Here is a 24918-nt window from a genome sequence, read left to right as displayed (position 1 = left end):
CTCTAAAAAAATAAATAAAAGAGAGAGAGATGGAATAAATAATGGCAATGTATGACCCTGTGTTCTGGAATCAAAAGGGATAGATCTTTAAAAAAAATCACTGTGACAACTGAATATGGACAGTAATTTTGATAAAATCACCATTAACTTTCTTAGAAGTGAGGGTGGTACTTTGGTTATACAGGAGAATGTTGTTCTTAGGAGATGCATTCTGCAATATTTTGGACTGTATTTTCACAACGTCTGGAACTTAATTTCAGAGTTCAGAGAAAACACTCTATGTGTGTATAAAGAGACAGAAAAGAATATTAACTTTTTGGTAAATCCAGGTGAATGGAAGGTATTAATATGTGTTCATTATACTACTCTTTCAACTTGTTTGTACTTTTCAAATTTATTAAAGCAAACTATTGGAAGGAAAAAAAAATCACAGACACTATTTTATTTTTATTTCTTTGAGACAGGGTCTCGCTCTATTGCCCAGGCTGGAGTGTAGACACATGATCACAGCTCACTGAAACCTCGACTTTCCAGGTTCAAGTGATACTCCCACCTCAGCCTGCCACATGTCTCTTCTTGAAAGCTGTCAGGTGAGGGCTTTTCATCAAGAGTTGCCTTTACGATTGAACACACGTGATAAGGATGCCTGCCCATGTTCCAGGATTTCTACTGGGGAGGGATGACCTCCTTTCCATAGACTTGTAGTCCTCTCTAGACTCTTGCTATCTCTTACATGCTACTCTCCCTCCAAATCACTTTGTCCCAAAGGCATCCAACAAGGTACTCAAGGCTCCGTAGTCAGAAAACAAGAACAGACTGCAGAAAGAGGTAAGGGGAAATGGAAAGCAAAGCGTGTACCCGCGAGAATTTTTCTTGGCATACCAAGGCAAAGGCTGTCACTTTTTTCGTATTGAACTGAGGACTCCTGACAGCTATCTTGCAATGATATGCAGGAGGCTTGTTTGAGAATCCAGCAATGGGAGAGATCAGGGCTACACTGAGTGGCAGAAAGAACTGAGTTCCTGGAGCCCTGCTTTACCTCTGAGATCAAGTGAGGCACGCCAGAGTTCAAGAAGCCAATAAATTCCCTCCTTCTTTCACTTGTTTCCTTTCCGCCAGTTTGGATTGAATTTTCTGATCACTTACAACCCAATCTCAATGGACACAATGTTTTGCTGTAAAAATGTACCCTCTGGACAAACTGAAAAATAGGTCAGGGAAACAAATACTGCCTATTTACATCTCTTCTGTCAATTCACACAGCATATTAGGATAATAAAGTCTATGAGAATTCCCACAGTAAATAAATCTTATGTTTGTTCATATCAAGTATGATTTACATTTGGAGATGCCTATTAAGAATCCTTAAAAGTGGTCTTCCAAGGGAGGCAATTTTTGCAGTAATTGTGTGAAACTTGTTCATTCGCATGCAAAAAAATCCTCTCCTGTATCACATAATTTTGATATATGACATATGTTTGTTCTCACATTAGGAATTTGAGGCCCGTGTAATCAAACTAAAGATCCTAACAAAATTGAAATGCTTGAGTATATTTGCAAGGGTCTCACAGTACTTCATGCATGCCTGCACTATACTATTAGATATTACATAAAGTTAGCTATTTCCCAGTTTGACTATGTCCTGCTAGTGAGCAGGGTATATAACCTTTTCATACTTGTTATCTCTAGCAGGTTGAATTACACCTGATACATAGGAGGAATTCAATAAATGTTGTTGAATGAATAAAATCATTACCAATTTACTTTTCTTCTATGGGAATTACATGTCTTGTTTCTTTCCTTCATCTTCCCTTCTGTTACACATTAAATTAATGCCCTTATTGAGCAGCCTGTAGTAACTCCTAGTTCTTAGTCCTGGGAGGATAGAACGAATTCAACGCTCATTAGTGTGTACAACTAGTTTAAATGATTTGTTCACTGCACATTCCCTTTCACTTGTCCAGAATGAATCAGGTTTGATTATTACGGATCTCTTTAATCTTTCATTTTCTTGGACAAAATTCTGCAATTAGAAATGTTTCCAGCCCTGCTTTACCTCATCTTTCAGACTAATAAAGAATGGCAAGTTTAACACACTCCTTTCTAAAACAGGCACATTAGGGGAAATAATTATATGCTATTGTGCAAGACCTAGTAGAGTTAATGTCATCCCTTCAAGATAGAATATTTATTTCCAGGGCATCAGGTTGCTGGAACAGATGGTTTTGCTACCTTCCACTTACTATTGCCTGTGCAAGCTAGAGTAATGCATATCGTTGGAATATTTTCTAACCTTCCGGTGACAGGAGAGAGAGCATAAACTAAACTACGTTGGCAAAAAAAAAAAAAAAGCTATAATGGTAGAGCAGACTTGAAATCATGTAATATGTAACAAAGATTTTTTTTCTGGAGGACTAAAGATAGCTCATCTTGAGAAGATTCTGGGCAGCATGAGAGTCATTTCAAAATACTTATATAGAGAGAAATATTTCAATTAATTTTGAACAAATAACTTGACCACATGACATCTGTGGGATACATTTTTAAAGACAAAAAGAACTATATAAAATTTAAATTATTGGCAGCTATCACAGTGCTGATAGTAGTTCTGTCATTCTAAGAGAGTGTTGTATATAGCGCGAGATAAAATCAAAGAGTAATTATATTGGTGACACTGAGAACAGAATTTTCAACATGGGGAAAAGATGCAGATGTAAAATTGGTGAGAGTAAAACTGAATTGATTTTAAATTGAAAATATCTGTATAAATTCATGGGCTATTTTACATGTAAAAAACATTGCTCAACTCTGCTCACTGAAAACTCCTAAATATTAATCCAACAGCAATGAGAATCACAACACTCATATTGTGGTCTCTAAATATGAGTTTAAAAAAAAAAAGGAACAAAGGATCTCAGAGAAAAGGTTGATTCCAGGCCTGGAACACAAAATATGCAAGATAATAATGGAAGCATTTATTATACCAGAAAAAGAATATACTAGGGTCACATTAAAGGACCCAGAAGTCAACTTGAATAGGCTCTCTCTAGCCAAAGATGAGGCAATTTAAGCAAGAACAGGTTTACAACTTCAATGAAATAAAACACATGAACTATGTTTAAGTTAATGAATTTACAATGAAACTAGGAAAGAATCTCATTGGTGACCTTTAGTGAATACTAGGGAAATAGCCCCTGTTAAATAAAACGAAAGAACTTAGGATTAATTTCGCCTTTCCTACAGAAACTGTATCTCACTGTAACAAATGATTGATGAGAAGTTTCTCTTTATAAAAATATTCTACCGAGTAAATGAAGAAGAAATAACAGAATGAGTGTCATTATCTGGCAAACCTCAATGAACACTTGTAAGGATCTAGGTGATGGCAGCTGCTAATATCACAGGGAGAGACAAGCAGACATTTTGTACCTACAGATGGAAATACACACCGTCACTGGGAAGCAGTCTTCCCTCACCTTCTCAAAAATAAAATTAAACTTGAATTTGAGCCTTTTGCTCTTACTACCTACCAATTTATTGATAATATCAGGGATAGAACTTGCAAAATGACCCCATGAGATTGCAGCCAGCAAAATCCAGATCACATGAAGCCTGAAATAACCTAGATTCTTCAACCAAAAATTTTCAAAGGAGAAAAAAATGGAGAGGAGCCTGTAAAAGTAAGGAGACGTAAAAGACATATCATCCTTCACCCACTTTTTGATGGGGTTGTTTGTTTGTTTCTTGTAAATCTAAGTTCTTTGTAGATTCTGAATATTAGCCCTTTGTCAGCTGGATAGACTGCAAAAAGTTTCTCCCATTCTGTAGGTTGCCTGTTCACTCTGATAATAGTTTCTTTTGCTGTGCAGAAGCTCTTTAGTTTAATTAGATCCCATTTGTCAATTTTGGCTTTTGTTGCCCTTGCTTTTGGTGTTTTAGTCATGAAGTCTTTGCCCATGCCTATGTCCTAAATGGTATTGCCTAGGTTTTCTTCTAGGGATTTTATGGTTTTAGGTCTGGGAGTTGAACTGTTGGGAGCAAGTGCCCCAAAATCTGGCCATAAACTGGCCCCAAAACTGGCCATAAACAAAATCTCTGCAGCACTGTGACATGTTCATAATGGCCCTAACGCCCAAGCTGGAAGGTTGTGGATTTAGGGGAATGAGGGCAAGGAACACCTGGCCCACCCAGGGCGGAAAACCGCTTAAAGGCATTCTTAAGCCACAAACAATGACATGAGCGATCTGTGCCTTAAGGGCATGTTCCTGCTGCAGTTAACTAGCCCAACCTATTCCTTTAATTCGGCCCATCCCTTCGTTTCCCATAAGGGATACTTTTAGTTAATTTAATATCTATAGAAACAATGCTAACGACTGATTTGCTGTTAATAAATATGTGGGTAAATCTCTGTTCGGGGATCTCAGCTTTGAAGGCTGAGACCCCTGATTTCCCACTTCACACCTCTATATTTCTGTGTGTATGTGTGTCTTTAATTCCTCTAGCCCCACTGGGTTAGGTCTCCCGACCAACTCCGCATTGAACAATGAGAACACATGGACACAGGGAGGGGAACATCACACACTGAGGCCTGTCGGGGGCTGAGGGGCTAGCGGAGGGATAGCATTAAGAGAAACACCTAATGTAGGTGATGGGTTGATGGGTGCAGCAAACTACCATGGCACATGTATACCTATGTAACAAACCTGCATGTTCTGCATATGTAACCCAGAACTTAAAGTATAATAAAAAAATAAATAAATAAATAAGAGACACATCATTAATTAATCACAATGTATAAGCCTTGTCACAAATGACAAAGAAAAAATTTTTAGGTCAGGAAATTTGAAAACTGGCTGGATATTTGATAATATAAAGAAATTAATTTTTATGTGATAGTAATATGGTTTTATGAAAAGTAGTTCATATCTTAAACAGATACATACTAGGCTATTCGGTGATGAATGAGGTATACTATTTGTTTTAAGACAATCAGAGTAAAGGGGGCAATAAATGAAAGAACACTGGCCTTGAGTTGATAATTATTGAAGTTGGTAATGGAGATGTGGATGTTCATGATATATTAGTCTCCTGACTTTTGCTTTTAAATTTTCCAAAAGATTTCTATAATATTTACAGTGAAAGCATGTAAACTAGATCAAATATGTGATCCCCAACCTGGAACTTAGACCAAGTGACGTTAAGTTTCTGATAAAGTACAAGGAAGTGTTTTTGAGTGGAATCACCCATTACAGAAAGAGCCATCTGAGTAGAGTATATTTCTAGTTACTGAAAACATACTAGAGCGGTATTGAGCATGAGCTGAGGGCTTGAATTATGATTTAGACTCATTCTAATTTGGTGGTCTGTGAGCTCTTTTTCACTATCTTCTTAAAGACCACCTGATTCAAAGTAAGCACTAATTGCAAAAACATGCACAGTGTTTGTTTCTGTGTGCTTGTGTAAATGCACAAATGTTAAGTGGAAGGGCCTGGGACACAGAGCACAGTAATGAAAGAAAAGTCAGAATTAGCATTTAAAACATTTCAGCAGACCAGGAATGAGCTGAAAAAAAAAAAATTATGTGGGCCTGCTGTGCTTGACTTACTGTGACTGAGAATACTGTTGAATTTCTACGAGTTCTCTAAAAGATAAAAATGATTTCTCTATCACTAGATAACACATCCAAAGACCAAGTTTTAAAGGCACTAATTTAACTAAGTTTCAGGACACCATGCAACGAGACTATTAGAAGAACACAGTTCTGTGCTACCTGACCATAGTTTGTTTGACTTTGCTTCAGACACACTAATTTTGAATGTCTGGATCAGAACTTCTATACCAGTAGGCTTTTTATAAGGGTCAAATTCAACTCACCAGGAAACTAAAAGAGAAAAGAAGTAGAACAAAAGCTAGACTTCTTCCAAACAGTCGTTTAAGATTATTCTGTAACTCTCGTACCAAATGTTTGAATAGACACCATCCAGACAAAATGACTGACTTTTTTTTAGCATAAAGAAAGAAATTAGGTTTCTCATCAGGTTTTTCCTCTTTTTAATCATGGAAACAATAAGTGGTGAATGCATTTTTGACTGTCCACATCATCTACCATCAAAAAATAACACCTCTGCATTCTGAACCCAATTTCAATTCTGACTTATGCAATTAAGCAATCAAATCCTGTTTCAGTAATTAATAGTTTTCTTCTGCATGTCTCACTGTAATTTCACTTCATCTGCTGTGGAGCAGCTCTTTCGGCTTGAATCATCTGCATTTTGGACTATCCACCACCAGTCTACAATCCCACCTTAGGCTGAGGCAGCCTATGAAGGATCTCCTTACATTGGAGAAACTGGAAAAATCATATTGATGTGTATGTGCATTCTATTTGAAGATGGTTAATACTTTCTCCCCAGACAATTTAGGCATTTTTCTTCTTTCCAATTCATTTCATCACTGGATTGCTAAAAATCATTCCTTTTACTCCATGAATTTCCTAGCCAAGTTCACTGCTAACCAAAATTAAGAAAAAGAAGCATTCCAGATGCTTCTGTCTCAGATAATTTTAGAACTTGAATCTCAACACAGGAAATCTGAAGGCAAAATCACCTTTTAGAAATAGCCAAACTCAGTTCTGTGAATTTGTAAATGAAGAAATCTAAATGACCGGCTCCCTCCTCACTTTATATCCACAGACATTTATTGAGCACTTACTGAAAGAACCCTAGTTATTGGCAGAGACATAGGTTACAGTAAGCCAGAAAAATGTGCCCTGATCACTACAACTAATCCCAATACTGAGTGAAAAGTAAATGAGCAATGAGGCATCAGAGCAGCTGTTTGATAAAAGAACTTGAATCAACATGTTCAGGAAGACAACCACAGATTAAGATAGGTCAAGGGTCAATCCTATCTGCTCTCCAAAAGAGAATGAGTTACTAATTAAAGAAAAATCTTAGCTACGATCTTGATAAAAAAAAAAAAAACTTTGTTAACAGAACCGCCATCATGGTAGAGAGGGGCCCGGAGGGCAAGACTATTCACATATTTTTTACTCTTTGAAAGCAAAGCTGAGAAGATAAATTACCTGTATGAAATAAGTTGTATCTTGTGCAAGGAAATTCTTAAAAGATTGTAATAATTTGCACTGGCAGAAATAGATGTTATCAAAATGATTTTTCTAAGTGGATCATTAATTATTAGCCTCTTCTGGAAGCACTTTGACTAGTTACTTACAGGTTAATTTAACATTCTTAATATAGCCACTTCCATCACAACCATCATGTGGGACAATGAAATCACAGTTATCATAATTATCATAACTTAATTAGCAAGTACCAATTATAGTTCTGCCATGTCCCGGTAGGCCAGCATCAACTGATTAGGCAAAAGGATGAAAATTACCCAAATCCCTACCCATAAAATGCTCCCCTTAAACTTCATTAAAGAAGGCAACATGGTCATTGCATTTATTATTTTATCCTTGGCATCAGGAATAATATACATTCTTGGAAAAAATAAATCTTTGCCAAATATAAATGAATGAATAAATAAATGCATTAATAAAAGTCTTCTTCATAGGAACTTTAATTCAGTTGGGATTCCCTAAGCTGTAGAACAAATACAGACCACACCTGAGATACAAGTTTGCTTTTTCTTGGAATTATTAATTATGAAAATTTTTATTTTGTGTTATTGATTTAATGAATACAAAGTATTTTTTTTAAGGAGGTGCTATTATTCCAGCTCAATCATTCACATGTTTGGTTCCCTAAATAGCCTTGGACCAGTATTTGAAAGTCTTACAGGTCTAAACTCATCAAGGAAATGATAGATATTTCAAAATGCCATAGTAGAAATAGATCTTCACAAACTACCACAGAAAATTATGATTATTACCCATAATGAAAGAAATAATGGGTAGAAAACAAATGATAAAGAAATATTATGAAATATTATTGACTTTTTCTTCCTAGTGAAATCATCATCATTGGGAAGAGAACAAGATCAGAGAGGTGTGAATGTGTGTGTGTGTGTTTGTGTGTGTGTGTGTATGAATGAATCCTGTTAAAAGTATTGTCAACATTTGCAACTATTAACAGATTGGACCTCCATCTAGCCCACAGACCTAAGTTAAAGAAATAGTCCTCTGTGACTAGAGGCCAAGCAGGACAGTCGTAAATACACCAGATTTGAGGACCAAATCGCAACAATATCTCAGGCACACAACTCCCAATTCAAGATTTCAGAAAAAGTACTCCCAGATAAAATCGCAAAGACATAACTTCTTCCAAAACATACCAAAAAATCATAAAACACCTATTTCTTCTTTTACTGGCAGTTTATTGAAGTTAATGTAAACTAGAAATACAGTACAGTATAAACATGAGCACAAATAATGTTTTACTTATTCATGCTTTATTAATCCATTCATTCATTCAACACACATTTATAAAGGCCTATTATATATCAGGAACTATGTGAGTCACTAAGGTTTCCATGATGATTTTTATGGTTTCTTCCTCCATGGAATGTATCTAATGGGAAGGATAGTTATCACATGATCACACACAGAGATGGAAAGTTATAACTGCATCAAGTACACAAAAAGAGGTGTGCATGGTGATATAGCAAATGGAGTGAGGGACCTGGCTACTCAAGATTATGGGAATCTCAAGGGAGCATTGGAATCAACCCAGCAGAGGGACATGGGAGAAGCATCCAGGCAGAGAGAGGCCATGTTTAAAGGATCTGTGAAGGGAAGGAATTTGGTATGTTCTATGAAGAAAAATAAGGCCTATGGGCTGAAAGCAGAAAGCGAAGTAGAAAGTATTGCAAGATGTTTGGAGAGGAGAGCAGAGAACAAATCATGTGAGGCCTTCAAGGCAATGGTATGCATTTGGGTTTTTATTCTTAAAACAGTGGGAAGTCTTTTCAGAAGTGTTAAGCAAAGGGAAATGACTAAATGGGGAGGTGTTTTCTTTGGTTGGTTGGTTGGGGGTTTTAATAATCACTCTGGCTGCTGTATGAACAGACTGGAAGAGTTCAGAAGTAAAAACTGGGAGGTGGGGCTGGGCGCAGTGGCTCACGCCTGTAACCCCAACACTTTGGGAGGCCGAGGCGGGTGGATCACAAGGTCAGGAGATCAAGACCATCCTGGCTAACACGGTGAAACCCCGTCTCTACTAAAAATACAAAAAAGTAGCCGGGCATGGTGGCAGGCACCTGTAGTCCCAGCTTCAGGAGGCTGTGGCAGGAGAATTGCATGAACCCAGGAGGCGGAGGTTGCAGTGAGCTGAGATCGCGCCACTGCATTCCAGCCTGGGCGACAGAGTGAGACTCCATCTCAAAAAAAAAAAAAAAAAAAAAAGAAAGAAAAGAAAGAAACTGGGAGGCGGATAACTAGCTGTTGTAGTAGTCTAGTTAAGATATGATGGCTTAGACTAAAGGTGGTGGTGGGGAAGGAAACATGGCAACTGACTCAAGAGGTAAAATAGCTTTGACTTGGTGGTGGATTGGCTTTAAGGGCAGAGTCAAGGATGACACCCAGGTTTCTCTCTACTCACTAAGAGCAGAAACAGTGGAAGCAGGTAAATCTGGGGGGTAAGATCATGAATTTGGTTTGGAAAAGTGCAGAGGAGTTAACATAGCAGACCTGAGACTGGTGGCCTTTGAAAGTCCTGTGTGCAAGGTTGGGCTGTTTGGCATCTGGGAACTTGGGTTTCGGGAGGGTTCCTGCCATTCCCCAATTAGAATTGTTCACTGCACCTAAACCATTTATACAAATGATATGGTTTATTATGAACACCTGCTTTTCTTCCGTGGATGTGGAATTTTGGTATATGGTAGGCAATGGATGCCTATGAGACCATCTCCTAATACTGGGCACTGAGTCTCTAATGAACTTCCCTGGTAGATAACATTTCACGTGTGTGGTCACAATTCAGTGCTAGAGGAACTAAGTGCTTTCTGTGTGATTTACTAAAGTAAGTCTCTTGGAAGCTTGATCCTGGTTTCCTCCAGACTTCGCCCCATGTGCGTTTTCTTTCTGCTGATTGTGCTTTGTACCCTTTTTAGGAAATAAATCATAGCCATGAGTATGACTACATGATGAGTCATGTAAGTCTTCCTAGTGATTTACCAAATTTGTAGGTGGTCTTGGGATCTCCGAAACAAGGTACATATTAACTTTGAATTAGTAATGTCATGAAAGCGCAGTATACATCTCATGGGGTAGCTCTTGGCTGGAGATCAAGACATGGGCCCATCGATGGTATGTGATCTCTCTAGGCTCAATATTCAGTACAACTAGCCATGTAGAACTAGATGTTCAAACAGGAATGATCTTAAGAAAGTATCTAGTCTAGATTCCTCAGTTTTTCAAATGAACTAAGGTTGAGAGAGGTAAATACCTTTCTAGAGGTCACAGAGCTAGGACCAGCACAACAAAACCACATCTCAACTCTTACTAGTTCCTACCAGTTCATTATTTACTGCCTCGCTGGCATCTGTCCTTTCTCAGGAGGTCTCCTGCTTGCATCAGAATGTGCCACATGGTTGCAGATTTCTACCATGTTGCATTTTCAATTAAAACAGCTAAATGGGGTGTCTTAAAAGGACGATTTCCAAGCTGCCAGGGCAATAATGCCACAAACTCCACCAGATTTTATGAGTCAAATGACAGTATAAATCATTAGAAAAATGTGTGCCAACCACAGAGACAGTGATGTCTCAAACTCTTGGAGTACTGAACACCATCCAGTTGGCTGAGAAAAAGCCATGGGGCTTAAAATCATTTTTCACAATTACTATCCTAGCTAGTTCATAGCTTTTGGCAGATATGCCCCACATGCATAACCGAACGCAGCTAATTTTCACTCTGCTGATCGACAAACGTGAATTTTTTTTTTCCCTCAGAAAAACCACCCAGAGAGCATTTATGAAATCTGAGGTAGTGCATCAAAAATGAATCCATTTATTACAGTCTACCTTTAAATAATGCATATTAAATAGGCCACCCAATATTCATCACAAAAAGTTCTACTGTGCTAACCAGGATGATGAGTCAAGAGTACCAGTCATATGAATTACTAGAGTCTGAGAGTCAAATAGAAACACTTCTGGGTCCTTCTGTGAGGCAGAAAAAAAATTGTGTGTGTGTGTGTGTGTGTGTGTGTGTGTGTGTGTATTTAAAGTTATTTACTACGGGATTCTCCAAAATCATTATTGGCTAACAGTTAAACTTGAAATACCGTAAATGCGACATCAATTTCCTTAAGCAATGAAATATTTACATAACTAAAGGAATAAAAGATTTTTTCGATTAAACTCACATTTTCAGCCAAGTGTCATTTCTAAGTTGTCATCTTGGGACTATGCAATAGCCCAACTGTTGAATTCCATGTATGAATGTGTGTTTTATGTTGACTTCAAAAACATACATCTATTGTAAATTGAATAAGCTCTCCTACAAAGAGAAGCCTCCCACCAACAAGGGAGAAACCCCTCAATGTATTTAGAATTCAGCGCAAGTGATGACTCTGTATACAGAGGATGAAGAGATGCTACTAAAATAGAGATCACGAGGGACTTCAATTATATAGATGAAACTCCATTCCTTAGTTTGGGGGTGGGTGGACAGCCATTTCAATATTTATTATGATTTTAGAGATGGGGTCTTGCTCTGTCTCCCAGATCAGAGCACAATGATGCAATCATAGCTCACTGCAGCCTCGACCTCCTAGACTCAAGTGATCCTCCTGCCTCAGCCTCCCAAGTGGCAGGAACTACAGGTATATGCCACCAAGCCTAGCTAATTTTTTTTTATTTTACATTTTTTTTGAGAGAGGGGATCTCACTATGTTGCCTAGGCTGTCTTGAACATTCTAAACATTTTATAATTTTTAAAATATTTAACTCCCTAAACTTTCTCAATTGGTAGTCCCAGATTCTTGAGGAAGAGTCTTACTTCACCTCTCTGTCTCTAGAGTCAAACTGAGTTTTCTTTATTCATGAAAAAATGGCCCACCGTATCAGCTGGGTACCTTAAAACCAATTCTATTACACTGAGTTTCCAAAGGCTTGGCCAAATCCTCATGACCTTTCCTATCAGATATCCTCTGTCTCTGGAGCAGCTTGAAAGAATATATAAGCCAAGGGTATTTTCAATTAGCAAAGGTAAAGTGAAAATATCTTCTCATATTAAAGCTGCCAGCTTTCCAAATAGAAAATAGTGTCAGTAAGAGGAAGGTATAAGATCAAGAAAAAGTTAAATTGACCAAGTGCACTTTAAAATGCCTCATAAGTTTAAAAGCCCTTCTTTCCCCATCTGATAACTGGGGAGGCTGTGCTCACATAACCTTGGGTTTAAATATGGTAGGGAAGTGGTGTCTCAAAGGGGTTTTAAGACCCTAGCATCAGCATCAATTGGAAACTTGCTAGAAATACAAATTCCCAGATTCTGTGCCAGGGGTGGGAGGGTAGGCAAAAATCTGGTTTTAAGAAGACCTCCAGGTGATTCTAATGCCTGTCCTTTATGAAGCATGATGTAGAATTACGTTACAAGTAAATGACTGAGTTTGAACACCAGGGCCAGTCCCTGGTAAATGGTGTGACTTTGGGCAGGTGACTTAACTTTTCTTTGCTTTCATTTCCTCATCTATAAAATGAAGATAATAACTGTAGTTATTAACTCACTGGAACACTGGTGATAAGATAATACACATGAAAGTGTGGCAAAATGCTTGACACACACTAAGCGTTCTCTACTATGGAAATGACACAGGTTTGCTTTCATTACAGAGTTTGCTCATCCATTTATTCAATCAAAATTTATTGAGCATTTACCACATACTACACGTTAGTTCTGATGAAATCCCACTGCCTTAGCCCCACTCCACATCAAAAACTAGAGGAAGGCCCAAGGTTGGATTTGTTTAACAGTTCTGCAGGAGCTTCTAATGGAAGAAACAAATCTGCAAGCAAAAATTACAGGCCAATGTCCAGGGAGCAGAGGCTAGATACATGCACATGATCCCAGAGAAACTTTTAGCAGAGAGTTGCTTGCCCAGCAAGTTTTCTTTGATGCTTACATATTCCTCCCCTGCTTTATTAATCTTAGGAGGCACAAATCATGTTTTTCTAAACTCTCAGCGCTTAGCACCATGTCTAGCAAATAATAGATGCAGGAGAAGCTTGTCAATGCAACAAGAAGTGAACTGAATTTCTAGGATTAACCCTCCAACTCCTAGAAATCTCAACACAGTATGTCAGGACACAGCAGTAATTATATAGCTATCATCTCCATAACAAACTCTCATAAATGTACTCTTCCCTGAATATATTGCCCAAGCCTCAAGGCTAGACATCATGATTTTGCACACCAGTTTCCAAGGGGAGGAGCGACATGGGAAAAGCTTTTAAATTAATTAAAAGAGACACTCAGGCACACTTTATGCCATTCTTTAATCTCCATCCTCCTGTGATAAATATTGAACGACAGAAATGGGCCCAGGCTAACGAGCTGGAGGCAGGACCCTACGGAGGTCAGAAACACTGCAGCAGCTCCAGGGCTCAGGAAAAGAAAGAAAAGAAAGAAGGGTATCAGCACCTCGCCTGAGCTGTGTCAGTGATGCGCTGCCAAACAATACTCCAAAGAATGCCCACTGGACATGGGATCTCACCTTTCTTTGACTCATTTAAACAAAAGGTAAAAAGGAACTACCAAGTATTACAATTAAGAAGTCAGAGAATAATAACAGTTATGATTGACTGAGGGTTTTCTGGTGTCAGGCACTGTGTTAAAGGCTTCTCATTAAAAATTTCATTTAATTGTGGTAGCCAGCCTCCAAGATGGCTCCCAACACTCCTTACCTCCTAGGACGCCATCCACACATATTCCCTGTCACATTGAATCAGTGTTGACTCGTGTGACCAATAGAAAACTACAGAAATAAGGGTCTGTGACTTCTGAGGTTAGATGTCATAAAAGACATCACCACTTCCAACACGATCTCTTGGATCACCTGCTTGGGAAGCCAGCACCACGTCAAGTGGACATTCACACAGCCCTGTGGTGAGGCCCACATAGAGAGGAACCCATGTGCCAGCCTTGTGACTGGGCCAACTTGAAGTCTATCTTCCCACTCTCACCAAGCCTTTGAGTCTTCCAGCTAAAGCCCCAGACATCCCAGAACAGAGGAAAGCCATCATCCCTGGGCCCCGTCTGAATTCCTGACCCTCAGAATCTGTGAGATAATTTTTTTTTTTTTTTTTTTTTTTTTTTTTTTGAGAGGGTGTCTCATTCTGTCACCCAGGCTGGAGTGCAGTGGCACAATCATGGCTCACTGCAACCTCTGCCTCCCAGGCTCAAGCCATCTTCCCACCTCAGCCTCCCAAGTAGCTGGGACCACAGGAGCACGCCATCTCGCCCAGCTAATTTTTTGTATTTTTGGTACAGATGGGGCTTCATCGTGTTGCTCAGGCTGGGAGATAATTGTTTTAAAAACTAAGTTCTAACAAAACTAAGTTTTGTTATGCAGCAAAACACCGCTCATACATAAGAGCTAGACACTTTTATGTTACAGCTGAGGAGAGTTTGACTGATTCAATCATGGAGATTCTAAGCGAGGCAATGGGGATGGGTATCTAGATCTGCAGATCTGAGAGTCCTGACTCGTTCTGTCCTAACAGAGAAGCATAAGGTATGGAACCTGTTTCCCATCCCTTTTATTAAGGGAAAGTAATCATTTAACAGGAATCTGTGAAGTACTTTGGTTGTCCTCAAGATACTTTATTTATCCTACAGGGGACCCACCATTCTGCCATGTGTTTCAGTGATTTCTCTCTGGATAGATTAGAGGCTTCCTCACAGCACCGTAAACAGCAGAAGGGTGGAGACAGGATGTTGTGCTAATCCCACGGACTCTGCATCAACCTGCCTCTATTGGCATCTCCACCACTTTCAGGCTTGGTGATCTTAGGTAAGTTAACTAAATTTCGCAAGCCTCACAGATTTCTCACTTTAAAACTAGGCCAATTTTAACACATGCATTTGTTCCAGCTGCATTAGAAAAATATTCATGGCCAGGCACAGTGGCTCACACATGTAATCCCAACACTTTGGGAGGCCAAGTGGGAGGATCATTTGAGCCCAGGAGTTCAAGACCAGCCTCAGCAATACAGTGAGACCTTGTCTCTACAAAAAGTTTAAAAATTAGCCAAGCATGGTGGCATGCACCTGTGGTCCCAGCTATTTAGGAGGCTAAGGTGGGAGGATCACTTGAGCCCAGGAGGTCGAGACCAGCCTGGGCAACATGGTGAAACCCCTCTTCTACAAAAACTACAAAAATTAACCAAGCATGGTGGTGCACACCTATAGTCCCAGCTATTTGGGAGGCAGAGATGGGAGGATTGCTTGAGTCCAAGAGGTCAAGGCTGCAGTGAGCTGAGAGATCACGTCACTGTACTCCAGCCTGACAGAGTGAGACTCTGTCAAAAAAAAAAAAAAAAAAGAAAAGAAAAAAGAAAAACCTCATAAAGTACTTAGCACATTGCCTGGTGCATAGTAAGTACTCAATAAATGTTATGTATTTGTAATATTATCATCAAATATGTGTTGAAAAACACCCAACATGTTAAATGGCCAATCAAAAGCTCTTCTCTCAGTCTTTCCTCATGTTAGAAAGACATGAAATAATAGTGGTTCTTCAGAGTGACAAGATCTCACTATGCAGGCACTGAAACCTTCAGCCACCAGGCTAGCCAAGGGGTTAAAGCCCTGGTCATGGCTCCTGCTAGAGTCCAGTCTGCCCTGCTGGGGTGATGAAAGCATCAGGGAAAGCTACCAGATAGTTCTACTGTCCAGTGGATCATGCATAGACAGCAATTTGGCTCTTTCCTATGAGAACAAGCAAAGAGGGTCTCTCTCACCCTGGTCTTATAAACAGGGGTGTAGAGGCAGCTTTGCTTCCTCCTATCTCTTAATCCCATTACATTCTTATCATTTTGTCAGTGCAGACAAAGCTCCTTAGCTCCTGCCAGTGCTCAGTCCAATGCCTTCCCTTGGGGTTCACTCTTTGCGGCTACTGGGGCTAAGGATGCTTAGATCCACCTTCCCTTGAACTTAGCTTTATGATTCCTCCCTTTTTCCTCCTTAAACCTGAGGAAAATTTCTGTGTAAAATTCTGTTTGGGGTCCAAAATATTTCCATTACCTTTCATTTCTGGGTAAGACCAAGAAAAGGGAAATTAAGAGAAATACCAGCCACATTCACCCATCTCAAAATAAGCACAAATTCCTAGCCTTACAAGGTGCTGGGTTAGCTTTCTGGGGAAGATATAAAAAGGGATCAAGATGCAGAGCTTGCCCTCAAGAGACTCCCCCGCCCCCAAGTCCCATGGGGAAGGTCAAAAAACAATATGAATAACTACAGTGTAAAGTGCCATGATGGATGCTATGAGCAGCAGGGAGAGGGTCCAAGAGACCAGAGGAGGGAAAATGACAAAAGATAGGAACACAGGAAAGGCCTTCCAGAGCAGTCAGCCTCAGGTGTGGGCTCTGAGGACAGGGGATCCTGACCCAAGGAGGTGGGGAAGGGCAGGGAACGTACTTCAGGCAGAAGGAATGGGAGGCAGGGAGGCAGGGAGCCAGGAAAGCATGAGGCAGCTATGGGAATGCTATGGATTCATGTTCTTCTTTCAGTTTGGAGACATTTTGTAAAGAAGCAGGAACAGGAATACAAAAACTAAAGTAGTATAGTGAATAATATACTGGCAAAATTTAGCAATAAAAACTTCCAAGAAAGAAGAAAGTAAAGGGTGATTTACACATTATAGAGCAAATTGGTGACATGTGGATTTCATGAGTAAGAGTAAGTAACATATTCAAATTCATTTCTCAGTGATCATGAACCTAAGATCCCTAAGAGATTAGAGATGTATGTTTTCAAAGGAGGCCATGCCAAGTGAACTGGTGGATTACTCTTCCCAACATGTTAAGTAAGTTTCCTTCACTGAAAAATCTTTTGCTTGAACCATGAACTACCAAATCGAACACTTTCCAATGATTTCTTTTCCTGGTCTACTTTTACAAAGTATTACCTAAAGTGAGAGGGCACACATTAGATGACATAATTTTGGGGTCTGTTGCTTACCAGCAGAGTCATTTCAATGATGTTCAAGAACCAGTGTGCATTAGCTAGACTAGTTTCAAGGTACAGTAAATGTGTATCAGAGGTGAACATGATTATTGATAGGTCTAAGGGTATGTGCACCTTTGCATATTTTTCTACCCTCTGGCCCAAAATTAGAAAGCTACTGCACAAAGTAAGCTCTCAAACAGAATTTCTGTGAATCGGAACTCCCTTCTTTTTCTCTTTATTTTAACCAACAAGCTAAGTTAGAAAGAAAATCCACACAGCATCATAGGCCATTAACCAATCTCAAATGGTGGGTATTAAAATAGGAAATAATCCCTGGTCAGTATTTCTGTGCCCTCCCAAGACCAACAGATTCTCTGCATACAACACAAAACTGGATGACTTGGCCGTAGGCCAGGCTTCCTTAGCAAGCTTACCATATACCACATGCTGGGCCATTTGGGATCATTGAAATAGGTAGACTGGGCACGATTGAAGTCATAATCCCTCTTTGTCCGCTTTTTTACCACTTGCTGTTGGATCCATTCCACCTGCCAAGAAGGACATTTGGTGAGTATTCACGTTTCATCAGGGTTATCACAACATAAATGACAGTCTGAGGCATTTCCCATTGTAAGTCAATGCTATTTAAGTCATAAGTTTCATTGTGGCTACTAAAATCTCTGAGTCTAAGTGCTCAGAGATTCCTTAGAAACCCAGGGGTTTTTTTGTTTGTTTAATGCAAGCAGGTGTTTTAGTTTTTTATATACAGAGTATTTATACCTCTCAACAACAAGCTAACTTTTAGCTTTCTCAGAAATCCTATTTTACTTCCAATTTATTACAAATTGGTAATGTTAATTTTTAAGGTAATTTTTCATCCTTACTTTATACTAAGGGCTAGCCAACTTTTTCTATAAAGGTCCAAATAATACATATTTTAGGCTTTGCAGGTCACGTGGTCTCTGATGCAATCACTGATTTTGCCATTGCAGCACTGTAGATGATATATAAATGAATGGGTGTGAATGTGTTCCAATAAAACTTTATATACAAAACCAGGCTGGATTTTGTTCCACACGCCACAGTTTATAATTCCTGACTTACTGACTTAGAGTATGCATCAATTTTTAAAAACACTCTGGGATCAAAATGCTCCAGGATCATTTTTTTTTTTTTTTTAAATGGCTTTCTACAACACCGTGCGGTGGAAAAGCACTATTTGGAGAGTTGAACAACCAAATCCCTAGTCCTACCTCTGGCACAAAATTGGAGAAGCCACTCAATTTCCTATGCCATAGGCTCCCTGCCAACTGTAAAATTCAAACATGCTCTATTGGAGAAACATCTTAATATTTAGTTATAAGCTTGTTTAAACAAAGTAACCAGAAACCTTGAGTCTAATGCAGAATTTATAACCTAGTGGTAGGGGTGTGTATGGGAACACTTTCTTTAAAACAGATTATCCTTATGGCAACACAAAAATAAGCATGTTCCAGTTTTAGCGGGATGTCTCAAATGCAGAATCAGCCCTGGTGGCATTCTTTAATTTGTGCCTAAATGCTCCTTTGTTTGATTTCTTCTGGTGATAGCTCATTTAGTCACAATGCTCTGGAATGTTTTGTTCCACCATTTATCCCTCCTCTCTACAAAGGAATTAAAAAATCAGTGGGGAGGAAGGGAGCTTTGTGGTCCACTGCTGTAATTCCATATCCAGCCATTCAGTAAACATTTTAAGATCTCCCTCACCTACTCAATTAAAAGATTACTGGAGAAGGGATCCTAAGGCATCCTTCTCAGTCAAAGTGGAGCAGCAAGGATGGGTTTGCACATACATTTTCTATTTCCAGGAAACAGTTTAACCTCTTCATTTCAAAAAAATCTAAGGAATCAGGTTCATTCACTCATTTATTCATTCAACAAACAAGTGCTAGGTACTGTGTTAGAAATACAAAGATGAGTAAGAATTGGTTTTACCTTTGAAGGACTTACACTTTACCAAGGAAATGTAACAAGTATTCCACAATTCTCCACTTCATAAAAATATCTTTACCTCCATGAATGACATCTGACACAGGCCCTATCACTGTATTACTTAGACTATTTATGATGATTTTGACTATGCAACTTGTAATCCTTATATTACTGTCTATAAGTATTATCCTAATAAAGTTAACTAGTTCATATTTGCATGCTTGGTAAAAGAAGGCTGCTTAGACAACTCTTTTCAAAACTAATCCTATATTGGCAGTGGCCTTTCCTAATGAAGCATTCATAAATTCCACACTGCCAACCTCTATGTGTGCATAAACCGGAAAGTATCATGTCTTCACCAGTGTGGACTCATTAAAGAGACTCCTAGAGATCAGGACAGTCTATCCTGGGGTGGGAGTAGATAACTGTTCCTTAGAAGGACACTATAAATATTCATTTCTCCCTATGCACACATTCAAATAGACAAATGAAATAAGTATGTGAGAAAACCAAGTGACAGCCATTTTCCTAGATGAACTATAGGTACTAAAATAGAACAAAATATCTTACCCGACAGCATCCCTTCTATAATTTTACCAAACAAAAATGCTTAGTTACAGGACTTAGTGGCTAGAAGGTGACACAGCAACTTGGCATCTAGATTTGACTACAAGTCACTCTGTCTGATCACAGGGCTGCAATACTCAAGAAAAGTTCAGTGGGTTTTTTTTAGTGTCAAATACCATGTATTTTGTCTTGGTGCCTTATGGGTATGTGTATATAGCCCTGTATTTTTTGGAAAGTGGGAAAAGCACCTCTTGGATCGGAAGGTTTCTATGACTGGAAAGACCATATTTATATTTTTAAGCTATTATCCATATGTCTATCCTTGAGCTCTTTAAGGAAAAAGCCAGAGGTAATGCATTATACAGATTTTATTTCTTGCCAAGAAGCCTCATGCAAAGAAAAGACACTTAAAAATTCATTTTCATAAAACTATGGTCAGCCTAAGAGAAGGGAATTATTGTGTGCTTTGCCTCACTGGCTTAACTTTTGAAAGTTCTATTTCCCATACATTAAGGAACTACAGTTAATCCAGGGTGTAAAAGCTACTGGACCTTTGAAATCATTAGTCTATCCTTCGTTAATTTAAACATACATGTGCTACATGATTTCAGAGACACTCCCTCCCTCTACTCAGAGTACTCTCTCCCTTTGGACGTTGGTCCAAGTAAACATTGTGCATTTGCTGCTTAAGAACCTTTGTCTAAAGATGTCCTGCTTTATAAGATCCAAAACACATTAATTGACAGTTACGGGAAGCCTGCCCTCATAATCTCAGCTGAACTTGTATCTCATTATTTTGGAATTTGCCAGCTTTCTGATACTACACATGGGGAAAGCAACAGGAGGAAAAAAAATGTGATCATATGAATATAAATTATGTAAGTTATTACATAAATATAAATGGGAAACAAATTATGCTGTTGCTTTAAAAACGCATCCTGCAGTGATAGGGAATCAGCCCTTTAGATATTAAAAAGTATTATGCTAATAATTAAAACACATATTAGTAGCAAATGTCTACAGATATACCAATGTAATAGCATAGAAAGTCAAGAAATTGACCCAAAACATGTTAGAATACAGTATATGATACTGGTATTATTCTAAATCAGTAGGGAAAAAAATTACTTCATAAATGTTTTGGAACACGTTGGTTGGAACAACAACCAACTGGAAAAAAAAAATAAAGCTGAGGCCATTTCTCATGTCTTAGGTCAGAATGAATGAATCAAATATTTAAATGTAAAGGTACTTTAAGAAATATGAGATGTTTAACACTAATTTCAGAGTGCAAGATTGTATCTAGATGATTTAGAAACATTGACTAATTTAGCTACATAAAAATAATGTGAACGACATGGCCAAAAAAAAAGAATCACAGGGAAGGTAAAAGACAAACTGGGCAAAAGTGTATAGCTCTTACCATGAACAAAAGTCTATCTCCCTAATATAGAGAGAGTTTCAACAATTAGTAAGAGAACAATTCAACAGGAAAAGCAGCAAAAGATAGGGGTAGAGAAACCTCTGGAAAGGTAAATCGGGTTCTTAAACATATAAAATACACTTAGCCTCATGCATATTAAGACAAAAGCAAATAAAACCAAACTGAGATACCACTTTTCACCTTTCAGATACAAAGAGTCTAAAGGTTGATAACATACTGTTAGTGGGAGCATGGGAAAAGGTTCATTCTCACATAATGGTGAGGGGAATGGAAACGTGTACAACTCTATGGAAGATAATTAAACAATTCCTTTAAAAAGGACGAAAGAAGTAATCTATTTTTAGGAGTTTACCCTACCTATGTACACAGGTGAATTTGCGAGGTTATTTACTAAAACACTGCCAGTAAGAACTAAAAATTGTAAACAACCTAAATATAATATCAATAGAGATTAATATAATAAATGATAGCATACCTGTATGATGGAGTAAAGTACAATACAACCATAAAAGAGAATGAAATGGTCTTAATGTACTGACAGAGAATCATCTCCGTGATACAGTTAAAATGGAAAAAAAAATGTAAGTTACAAATGGTTTAAAGGGATACTATATTTCTGGCATCTCTCTAAAGTGATTATACACAAAAAACCTGATAAACTGGTTGCTTTCTAGGCAGAAAACTAGTGACTGGATACAGGGATAAGAGGGAGACCTTCTACTGCATGCCCTTTTAAATCTTGTTACTTTTGATCCATGGGAATATGTTACCGATACACACTATCATACAATCAAAAAACAATTTCAAATATGACTAAGGCTGGGCCCAGTGGCTCACACCTATAATCTCAGCACTTTGGGAGGCCGAGGCAGGAGGATGGTTTATGCCCAGGAGTTCAAGACCAGCCTGGACAACATAGCAAGACTTCCATCTTTACAAAAAAAAAGAATGTTTAAAAAAGTTGCCAGGTGTGGGGACATGAGCCTGTAGTCCCAGCTCCTCAGGCAGCTGAGGTGGGAGGATCACTTGAGCCCAGGAGTTTGAGGCTGCAGTGAACCATGATCAAGCCACTGTCCTCCTGCCTGGGTGGGGGAGTGAGATCCTGTTGCTAAAAAAAAAAAGACTACAAGTCTAAATCACAACGTATTTCTTTAAAAAGCAGTTAATGAGAAAAAATAATACATACAAAGTGCCTTAGATGATTTTATATTATATTCCAACACAACTTAAATATTAAGAAGAGTTGGGTAAAGTAAGAAAAAGGAGTTGGATTTGGAAAGAGCTTGGTTATTATCTTAGATTAGCTACCAGTCACCTATGTGATCTTGCAAAAATCTTTGTGGGCCTCTTTTATCTGTAAAATGAGGGAAGGCATACTAAATGTGTCCTCTACTCTCTTTCTTCCAGCTTTGAAATTTTATCTAGAGAGTCTAATTCTGTGGTTTGACTAGGAATAAACATTTTGTTAAAAACAACAGACAGGTGAGGTCGATGTTCTAGTTGATCAATGATCTTAAGTCATTCTGTGAAGATATGAGATTAATATTCATAAAGGAGTGTCGTAAATCATATGTTACTCTATGATTTGAATGAAACAGTTGCCAGGAAATAAAATAGGTGGTATTCCATATTTTGTATCTTGTTTGAACTAACTAGCTTCAACCAATTTAGGGAAAAGAACATAAAAATACTTCCCCTCTATTTTCTTCTCTGACTTTGAAAACAAAATAGAACACCTTGGGTGTTGTTTTTAAGTATGAGTTAGGTGGATAATGGACATACATGTTTTTGCTATGGAAAGCAAGGGCTTAAGAAAACGTTTTAGTACTGACATTTTGTCACCTTTTTAAAGAAAAAAATTATCAAGATCGTTTAAATTCTGTTTATTTCATATAGCTACTTGTGAACCAAATAAAGCCTTACTTTTGATGTGATGGAGAATTTTTACTTGATTTGCTTGAAACAGGCATTTTGAATCTTATTTAATGACTGCAAACATCAAATGCTTCCATCAGAGAAAACATCTGGTCATGAATGTGAAGAATCATTAATTTTTGAAAGGTCATTCAGAGGGAAGTTGTGAAATAAACACTGCATGTACATTCAGAACAGTGTTACCAAAGAAAATATAGGCCAAACTGAAAAACCTGACTCTGCTGTAAAATTTTATATTTAGTTGGCTTTCTCTAAGGAAGCTAAAATTTTAGAAATGTATGTTATCAATTTAATCTTGCTAAATTTTGTTTATAGAAAAACTCATAGTGTTATTGTTCTAATTACATTACTCACTTTCAAAGAATTAACATCATATTTCTCCCCTTAAGCTATTCCCCTATTATGCACCTACTTCTAAAAATTTGATTTTCCAATTTGTTGCTTGTTTCTTTTCCCCAGTTTTGATAAGATGAAATGTGAATGTGAAAAAAGAAATGGTTATATCCAATCAAAGCACTAAAATGTGCTTTCCACCCTCAAGACCCTTTCATTTATTTTTGTTCACGCTAAAATATTTATTGAGTAGCTCCTATGTGGGAGGCACTCTCTGGATAAACTACAGAATGGCAGTGAACAAAACAGCCAACTGACTTTCATAGTTATTGATGAAAAAGTTAAATGATGCAAAAAGTAAATAATGTAAGGAGGTAGAAAGTGATTATGGAGGAAGGGATTATTTCAAGTAAGGTGGTCAAGAAAGACCTCTTTGAAAGATGTGATATTTTAATAGAATTTTGAATAATGAGAAACCATCTGTGCAGATTTCTCAAAGAAGATATTACGGGCAATGTGACCAGCTAATGCAAAAGCCGTCTAGAACAACTGTGTACCTTTGTATTTTTGTTTACAGTTCATCCATGAGCTACAGATGCCTATTGCAATTCCTCAGGCCTACCAGTATTGCATTCGCCCTCCAGTGGACAGACAAAGAAGCTCACTCAAATCATGGAAGCAGAACCCCAGCCAGCATTACCCCATTAGTAATCAGGAGCCTAACTGTGGGCTCCTGATTACCTGGAATATAATCTAGAAGGGGGATACAGGTTCCAGCTGAACTTGTCCCAACAACTCCACCAACTTCTCAGCTAATGGTGATAAACTCAGCTGAAAGAGGGATCAAGCAAGGCCCTCTAAAGCATGAGGCCCTAGGCAAAAACCCTCTTGCCCAGATCTGGAGGTAGTACCCTTGTGATGCCAGCCAGTATGAACTGGTTTTTTTTTTAGAGGGCTTTGATGAACATCTGTCTTTTCAATTAAATTATGGAGTAAAAATCACAGATTCAATCAATGCTGCCATCTAAACAGCAGATAAATTATAAAATAATCTCTATGATAAAAAGTGTCCCAGGGCGGATGCGATAATCCCAGCACTTTGGGAGGCCAAGGTGGGCTGATCACCTGAGGATAGGAGTTCGAGACCAGTCTGACCAAAATAGAGAAACCCCGTCTCTACTAAAAATATAAAATTAGCTGGGCAATCCCAACTACTTGGGAGGCTGAGGTAGAGGAATCGCTTGAACCCGGGAGGTTGGAGGTTGCGGTGAGCCGAGATTGTGCCACAGCACTCCAGCCTGGGCAACAAGAGCAAAATTCCATCTCAGAAAAAAAAAAAAAAAAAGGGAAACATCCAAACAAAGCCTAAAATTCAACTTAGTGCACCATCAGATGTATGTAGATCATTGTACTAGGAATCAGAAGACACAGTGACTTAATCCTTTGATTTTGGATATTAACCCCTCTGGAAACTCTATGAAAAAAGAAATAATATCAGTTGTTGGATGAATCTTGCTAAACAATTTAACAT

The 24918-nt window shown here is 38.3% G+C and overlaps 1 protein-coding gene across 2 annotated transcripts in view; it reads right to left on the bottom strand.

The window, feature by feature from the left end:
• PCSK5 (proprotein convertase subtilisin/kexin type 5) overlaps positions 1-24918 on the bottom strand; it is a 467874-nt gene that overhangs the window by 355423 nt on the left and 87533 nt on the right. For both annotated transcript variants that reach the window (XM_009244528.4, XM_063714247.1), the window contains exon 3: positions 17572-17685. In XM_009244528.4, the coding sequence (XP_009242803.1) occupies positions 17572-17685 (114 nt within the window). The remainder of the gene's footprint in view (positions 1-17571; positions 17686-24918) is intronic.

Source organism: Pongo abelii, chromosome 13 (genome assembly GCF_028885655.2).
Source record: "Pongo abelii isolate AG06213 chromosome 13, NHGRI_mPonAbe1-v2.0_pri, whole genome shotgun sequence".
NCBI classification, from domain to species: Eukaryota; Metazoa; Chordata; class Mammalia; order Primates; family Hominidae; genus Pongo; species Pongo abelii.
Note: the sequence above shows the minus strand (reverse complement) of the source record. Positions and strands in the feature narration are given on the sequence as shown.